At 54.9% G+C, this 8,145-nt stretch overlaps 2 protein-coding genes across 5 annotated transcripts in view; one reads left to right on the top strand and one right to left on the bottom strand.

The window, feature by feature from the left end:
* Positions 1-45: 45 nt before the first annotated feature.
* Positions 46-5,073, top strand: RITA1 (RBPJ interacting and tubulin associated 1). 3 transcript variants are annotated; one of them, XM_004429956.3, is made up of 4 exons: positions 147-287; positions 449-590; positions 1,018-1,383; positions 3,985-5,073. In XM_004429956.3, the coding sequence occupies exons 3-4, from the start codon at positions 1,082-1,084 to the stop codon at positions 4,490-4,492; spliced, it is 810 nt and encodes a 269-aa protein (XP_004430013.2). In that variant the 5' UTR covers positions 147-287; positions 449-590; positions 1,018-1,081; the 3' UTR covers positions 4,493-5,073. The 3 variants fall into 3 exon arrangements, with proteins under 3 accessions (XP_087280311.1, XP_004430013.2, XP_087280312.1); XM_087424186.1 differs by having other exon boundaries at positions 179-287; positions 512-590; XM_087424185.1 differs by lacking the exon at positions 449-590 and having other exon boundaries at positions 46-287.
* Positions 5,074-6,697: 1,624 nt separating this feature from the next.
* The window catches only part of DRC10 (dynein regulatory complex subunit 10), a 28,009-nt gene continuing 26,561 nt past the window's right edge, over positions 6,698-8,145 (bottom strand). For both annotated transcript variants that reach the window (XM_004430129.3, XM_087424184.1), the window contains exon 5: positions 6,698-7,267. In XM_004430129.3, the coding sequence (XP_004430186.2) occupies positions 6,869-7,267 (399 nt within the window). In that variant the 3' untranslated portion in view covers positions 6,698-6,868. The remainder of the gene's footprint in view (positions 7,268-8,145) is intronic.

Below are 8,145 nucleotides of genomic sequence, written 5' to 3'. Positions count from 1 at the left end.
CCGGCGCGAATGGTTCGGGCCGCGCCGCCCCGCCTCCGCTGGTTGCTGTTGGCTGCGCGCGCCGGGCGCACGTCGCTAGGGCCTGGCGGCCGGGTGGCGGTGCGCGCGGGGTGTCCGGGCGGGGGCCCGGGCCGCCTGACCTGCCGGGGGTCCTGGGCTCCAGATTACCTGCGGTCTCGGATGCACCGCGCGCCGCGGGGGTCCGTGCGCCCCCGCAGAGGAGTCCAGGCCTGGTGGGGAGGGGGCGCTGAAGGTTGCGTCTTACGTCCTGGAGCCAGAATGCTCAGGTAGGAAAATAACTCAAGAATGCAGGTACCTCGGACGTCAGCCGACTGGGGGATCGGGGAATATGGGGCGGGGGCGGCGGCGTGATCCCCCAATAGTAGAATGGTTAAATGCACAAATTGTGGACTCCTATCAGGTTCAAATTCCGCTTCCACTGTTTTAGCCTTATAGGTGTGATCTACACATGTGACTTCACTGTTTGAAGCCTCAGTTTTGTCATTCGCAGAATGGACATTATCTAAGCTACTTCACGGGACTGTTGGGAGGATTAAATGAGACAATGCTTGTAAAGCTTTTTGCTCGAGGTAGGCATGGGATGGATCCGGGTTATTATTCCCGCCTCATAAATATTTACGGGACATTGAGACCGGCCTGTCTCTCCCTCCCCATAGTTTATTCGTTTTCTGGTTGGTACCAGAATGGGCACAAGCCCCATCTGCCCTTCATCCCTTACCATTCTGTAAATATTTGTTGAGCACACGGTGTGTGCTAGGAGTGCATATTTACTCACTAAATATTTGCCGCTCGCTCCACTCCCCCCCTCACTGTGACAATTAAGAACAGTTGAACAAATTTCTGAAATGTCTCCTGGGGTTGGCAGCTCCCCTTTGAGAAGGGCTGGTTGAGGGAGGACCTGAGCCTTTTGCCCTTGGGATGGGGACTTAGGAGACTGCCAGTCTTCCTCTGCTGGCACTGCTGGTGACGAGGTGCCACCCGGACCCCCTTTCACAGGGAGCCCTGGAGGCAGGGCCTGGCGGGCAGAGCTCGCCCGCTGTCCCCTGGGACCACGGGCAGCATGAAGACCCCCGTGGAGCTGGCCGTCAGCGGGATGCAGACCCTCCACCTTCAGCCCCGCTGCCGGGGCGGCTGCCGGGTCAAGGCCAGGCCGTCGTATGTGGATGAGACTCTTTTCGGCAACCCTGCGGGCACCCGGCCCACCCCACCAGACTTTGACCCACCCTGGGTGGAGAAGGCCAACAGAACCAGAGGAGCGGGCACAGGAATATCACGACCCTTGGGCGCCAACCCGAGCTGTGAGACCACCTCCTCCAGAGGCAGCACCCCGACCCTTACACCAAGGAAGAAGAACAAGTATAGGTAATGGGGTGGGGAGATGCACTTCTGTAGTCAGTGCAGCCACCTGGGTTCCTGTTACAGCCCTGCTGTTCACATGCTGTGTGACCTTGGGCAAGCACCTTAACCTCTCTGAGCTGCGCTTTCCTCATGTGGAAAATGGGGTCCGTGATCCCTACCTAGTGGGATTATTGAGAGGATTACATGAGATGAGGTGTATACAGTGCTTGACACAGTACTGACATCCAGGAAGCTCTCAATAAATGGTAGTAATGACGTGGTGGTGGAATACCCATCCCCAAATGTCACAGACGGGGCGTCTGAGGCCCAGAGGGGTCAGGTATTTGCCCCATATCACAGAGCAGTTTGCATAAGATTACTAATGTGGTGGATCCATGAAATGACATAGAAGTGGTGGTTCCAGATATCAGCAAGTCATTTTGAAAATGGGTCTTGGTGCATTTTCATGAATAAATTAGAAAACTAGGAGCCGATGCTAATAGTTATTGTTGTCAGGTAATTAGATCAGAATTATATTATTTGGATTATTTCAGATTAATATCACCCTGGAGGGAGGTGTCTCATGGTGGGCCACAGGGCTCTATCCCTTTATTGTTATCAGTGGTTTGGGCAAGGACACAGAGAACTGGTATGTTAGTCAGTTAGGGCTGCCATAACAAAATACCATAGCCTGGGGGGCTTAAACAACAGAAATTTATTTTCTCGCAGTTCTGGAGTCTGGAAGTCCAAGATCAAGGTGCCAGCAGGGTTGGTTTCTCTTATGGCCTTTCCTTGGCTTGCAGACGGCTGCCTTGTCACTGTGTCCTCACGTGGCCTTTTCTCTGTGCACGTGTGCACTCCTGGGGTCTCTTCCTCTTGTAAGGACATCAGTCCTATTGGATTAGGGCCTCACCCTTATGACCTCATTTAACCTTAATTACCTCTTTAAAATTCAACATGAATTTTAGGAGGACACAATTCATTCCATAACAACTGGCCAGTCAAAGGTAGGAACCATTCCGAGGCAGGAGGGACATACGTTATTCGAGAGAAATGACAGTGGGAATGGGGCCAATTAAAGGACATAAAATTCAGCAAGATAAACGCAAGACTCCGTTATTATCACGTCAGGTTGAGGGCGATGTGCCTGACAGTTTCCATGGACCCCCGGCAGGGTCAGGTTGACGTTAGCAGTACTGACACCTACAACACAGCTGGAAACGCTGATATAAATGTAGGCTGCATTAACAGAAGTATGGTGTCCATGACAGGGGAGGTGACAGTGAACCCCCTGCTCACCTGGAGGATGGAATTTTGTTCTGGGTGCTGACAAGTAGAGGATGTCAAGTGAGAGAGGAGGTAGAGATGTTGTTGAACAAAAATTTGGGTGCTAGACAGACACAGGCGTCAACCAGATATGGTTTAGCAGTTAAACCAAGTGGCAAAAGGTTGACTTTTCAAAGGCTTGCAGTTTGGGGATGCACTTTCCTTCCTGGCCGAAAACCGTGGGCCTGACACCTCATGGGTGTGCCATAAATATTTGTGGGATTAATAAAAAATAATTGCTGAATGAATCTAATTAAAGCTGAGAGGCCTAGAAGGTGCGTAGTCTGATTTACTGGTTGAGAGCTTGGGTCCCTAAGCCTGGCTGGATTTGAATCTCTACTGCCTTCTTGCTGTGGGGCCTTACCCTACCTATGCTCAGTTTTCTTGCGTATAAATGGGATTATCACATCTCACTCCTGGGAGTGTTATGAGAAATAATGAGATCATGCACGTGACATGCTGAGTCCAGGGCCTGCCCATGAAAAGCTCTCAGGAAATAGTTATAGTTTTACAGAGCTTCTCTGGTGGTGAGGCCAGGCGGCTTTATAACAGAAGTTGGGCCCTCTCTGCCTGCCAGGAACTGTGCTGTGCAATTTCAGATTCACTCGGGAGGGCCACAGACTGCAGAGGGTTCAGCTGACGAAGCCGCTGGGAAAAAGGAAAGTGGTGGGTACCAGAAAAAGGGAAGGCTGTGAAGACTAAGGTTATATTAATCGGGACTCTCCTGGTTGCAAGTGACGGAAAACTTACCCAAACTGGCTTCAGCAGAGAAAGGGCGTTTGGGGCTCATCTAACGGGCTCAGACTGTCGTTGGGATTCTGTCGCATCTTAGCACAGTTCACCCCCGCACACTCCAGGTGAGGCCGCCACCAGCTGCTTTGCCCTCACGGCCTGCCCACTTATCAAGGCTGGTGGCAGAAAGACTTCTCTTTCCTAGTAGTTTCAGCAGACGTTCTAAGGCAGACTCTCATTGGACAGATGGGTTATGTGGCCATTCCTGAGCCAATCGGTGAGGCCAGGGGGTTGGAATATGCAAATTGCGGGGACCTGCCAGGGAATGGGGGTCAGGATGCAGGGGGACTGGAGGCTTGGCAGGGGAAAGACAGCAGAGATGGGGGAGTGGTAGATGGGAGGGCTGTGGCCTCACTGGGTGCCTGCCTGGGAGCAAGGACTTCTGGGATCTAGGGGCAGGCCTCTCTGCTGCTGTGGGTGCCGGGCGGGGTCGGGGGGGGATGGCACTGTAAAGGTTTTAAGGTTTGTCATTCCCCCAGCTCACTGCGTTTCTCTTCCCTCTACCAGACTGATCGGCCACACTCCTTCTTACTGTGATGAGTCGCTGTTCGGCTCCCGACCCAAGGGTGCCAGCTGGGAGGCCCCGTGGATGGCGAAGGGGGATGCTGCGAAACTCCACGCCCTCTTCTGGACACCCCCAGCTACCCCTAGGGGCAGCCACTTGCCCCGCCCCAGAGAGACCCCAGTTCGAGCCATTCACCCTGCTGGTCCCTCGGAGACAGGGCCCAGGGTGGCTGCAGACTCCCGGAAGTTGTCCAGGGATGGACTGGACCCTCCACACCCCCTGAGGCGGGAGCGTTCCCATTCCCTCACCCACGTGAAGGTCCCTAGCACTGGTCGCCCACCCACCAGTGCCCCCCGTGCAAATGGGCCCCGGGATCCCAGGCATTCCCCGTCGGGGGTGACCTTCCAGAGCCCCCTGGTGACTCCCAGGGCTCATTCAGTCAGTGTTTCAGTGCCAGCTACCCCCCGACAAGGTGGGGCCACCCAGAAACCAAAGCCCCCCTGGAAGTGAGTTTCTTGGTTCTTCCATCAGGTTTGCCCATGGGGTCACAGCGAGGGGCACGGTTTCAGAGGACGGCCCTGGAGGGGGGCCTCTGGGGAGACCAGAATCTCCTAGGTACGCACCAGGCATTGGAGAAGCGCTCACGGGGGCTGTCAAAGTGAGGGGGGCAGTGTCTCCCTCTATTCTGACATTCTGTAGTTGCTCCCTGCCACCCCCACCCCCATGTGGATTTGAGGGGCCCCTGAGATGCCTGTCTCCAGTCCTGTCACAGCCACGTGCTGTATCAGTGCCAACCCAGGGGTGCCCCCCGAGGGGCTACACCTCCCCCATCACTCCCACAACATCGTCTTGCTGCCAAGTGTGACTAATGCTGTGACCGCCAACCTGGAGGTTCCTTGTTCCTCCCTTCCAGCCAAGCTTCCTGCTCAGGACTAGTGTCCAGCTGAGCCTGGAGGCCTCAGGAGTTTTCCCAGGCACAGCGTGTGGACCATGGGGACACAAGGATCTGGGTGATATGTGGGGGGACATTTTTTAATTTAAATCCTTGTGTATTTATTTTCATATATTAAATATATCAGTAGCTCATCAAAGCCATGACTTTTACTAATTCCTTTTTCCTTAGGGTAAAGGCCAATGTTAGGCCTGAGTTGATTTAAATACCAAAGTTAAATAATCTAACAAGGAAGTGGCAGAAATCATGACAGCGGCGAGCTGGTGATGGAGTTCAGGAACGCAGGCATCAAGCAGCACTGGGCTTCTCCTCCCATCCATTTCCAGCTAATGCCACTAACTAGTGGGTCAGGTAGTTCTTCCGGAGCTCAGAATGTGGTCTAGGGCTCCTTATGTTGTTTTGTTTTGAAATCAGATATATATATATATATATATACATACACACACACACACACACACATTTCCCACCTTTTCAAAAAAAACACAGTGACTAGGACTGTGCCAAGTGGAGGGGTCCAGGAAGGCCAGCAAGTTCCACATGCAGCTGGAGAGCACTCAGGCTGCCGGCCTAAGCGGGTGGGCGGGCCTTCCTCCTGCTCTGTTCTTGGCTGCACCACCCTGGGCCAGGTCGCTTATGAGAAACAGCAAAGCCTTTGTTCAGGTGCAGCCTCGCCCGGAACCGCAGCAGGCTGGTGGATTTGGGTGGGGGCCGGCTCTGGGCCTCTGTGTCCCCGTTGTCCCCTGACGCGCCTCCAGGAAGCACCGGGATCCCATGGAGCCCGGTTGGAAGCCACATCGCTGGTTCTGCACCTTCTCTGCCCTGGGGAAGGGAAGAGCGGACACTTCCGGAGAGCAGCCTGGGAGGGAGCAGGGAGGCACATGCAGACATCCACCCAGGTCAGGCAGGTAGCGAGGGGAGTAAGCCAGCTGCATTCTTGGTACAAACACATTTTGCTTTTTAAACATGTAGGATGTTTAGATTTTCTAGAACTTGCACCAAGAATTACTTTTCTCCCTCCTTAGTTTTACTTGAAACATCTTGCTCTCATTTGCCTTTATCCCCTCCCCACGTAAGCAGACATGGGCCGGAAATCTCTCTCTTGCTTCCCAACTATACGTCAAGAGAAGCAACAAAGCACAAGTGTGATGATGGGCAACTGACACGAGGCCGTGGTGTCTGGAAGGCAGTTGGGAGTGGTGGGGACTGGGGCAACCCACCTTGCTGCCATCTAAGGGGTGCTGCTGCTCAGCTCTAGATGTGCAGCCCTGGGGTATCTGGATGATGAGATTTCTCCAGAAAAGGCAGAAAGCTGGATTTCTGTGACAGCCCCTGATTTTTTAAATGTCAGCAATGAATTAAAATACATTGTTCAGCTACCTGGGCTCCAAATAAAGCCAATGTGAGGCTGCTGGTGTAGGCCCTCGGGCTTCCTGAGCATTTATGGCGCTGGATCTGGGAGAGATTGCGGACCAATTGATAGTCCCAGAGCAGGGGCCAAGGGAGCCTGCAGCCCTGTTCCTCCCGGAGTTCTCGGCCTGCCCTGCACCCCGTGCCGGCAGCTGTGACCCCCACCGCGCCGCCCTGGGGGTGATGTGTCCATCATGGGCATGGCAGCTTCTAGTCTGGGACCAAGGGGGCTGTGGCCTGGGGTCTGGCTTCCCACTGAGGCTAAAGGAAGGAATGGGTATGTGTCGACACCCCGGCCTGGGTGCTCCCCTCATGGAGACGGCGTCTGCAAGCACGGACACGCACACAGCCAGCAGCCCTGGGTGCAGTGAGCTTTATTTGTAGGATGTGGTTTAAAGTGGGTTTTCATTTTGAAAAAGCGTTACAGCTATGAATTACAGGGCTCCCCATCCTGGTGGCTTCCTGGCCGGCTCTCTGGGAGGTGAGGGGCGTGGTGAGTGCGCGGGGGCGGGGTGGGGCTGGGAGGCTCATTTCTTGCTCTTGCCCTTCTCCTTGCCCTTCTTCTCCTTGCCCTTCTTCTCCTTGCCCTTCTTCTCCTTGCCCTTCTTCTCCTTGCCCTTCTTCTCCTCGCCCTTCTTCTCCTCGCCCTTCTTCTCCTCGCCCTTCGCTTTGCCCCTGCTCCACTTCCTCCTCCTGGACCTGAGCACGGAGCGCACCAGGTAGCCCTTCCACACGGCCTGGATTATGGTGGCGGCCCGCACCATGCGCACCAGCTCCTGCTGGGCCTCCACCCTCTTCCTGGTGTTAAACTCCTGCTCCTCCCGGATCTGGGCGAACTCTGCCACCAGCACCTCGTGCCTCTTCTTCAGCTCCTCCAGCTGGGCCTTCTCCTCCTTGTGGATGGCGTCCAGCTCCTCGTACTCATCCTGCCGTGAGGGTCAGGGAGTGGCGGTCACCAGGCACAGCGTTGCCTGCCACCCTCCTCTGCACGGCCCCCCCGCTTCCCAAAGGGGCTGACAATCCTACACTAGGCCTTTCCGCACCGAGGCCCAGATAGGATGCGGTCCACCCTAGCTCAGGGTGGGACCCGACTGAAGTAACTGCTAGAAAGAGGAAAGGACACAGCTCATGGGGTGGGGGACTGGGTTTCAAATCCTTTCAAGCCTTCATTTTTCCTCATCTGAAACATGGGGACAATTCCAAACCCAGGAGCGGGGGTGGGAGCTGTTTCCAGGATTAAATGGCAGGATGGACACCTCATGCTGGATGTGGTGCCAGGCACATGATGGGGACATAAAAAATGCCAGCTGCTGCCATTGAAGATGTCCGTGTCACAAGACACCCAGAGTAGAACTTTCTCAGGTGACTGAGTCCCTCAGTTCCTCCTGATATCTAACCGCAGTTTCTCCTGCTGTGATTTACATCCATCTCCCTCCTTCCCTTCCACTAACGTTTACCAAGCATCTACCAGAAGCGAAGCGCTTCCAGTGGACATGGAGCTGAGTAGACTCAGTCTGCCGACGAGGAACCCACCACCCTCACTGGGACCAGAGGAACGAGGGCAGAGCCTCCCAGTCCCCCCTCCCTGGAGCACTCACCATCAGACAGAGCAAGGCCCTGACTTGCCCTTCTCTGAACACACACCTGACTTCGGACACTCAAAGGCTGAGGTCACCTCCAATGCTCGCCAGGCCTTCCTGGCCCTGAAGTCAGGGCTGTGGACCACTGATGTTATCACAGAGCTGGGGGGAGGGCTCGAGGGCACCCCATTTTGTAGGCTACCATTCCCTGAGCACCTCCTCCA

This window comes from Ceratotherium simum, chromosome 35, assembly GCF_057802395.1.
Source record: "Ceratotherium simum simum isolate JZ-2026a chromosome 35, ASM5780239v1, whole genome shotgun sequence".
NCBI lineage: Eukaryota > Metazoa > Chordata > Mammalia > Perissodactyla > Rhinocerotidae > Ceratotherium > Ceratotherium simum.
This window is presented reverse-complemented; position numbering and strand designations above follow the sequence as displayed.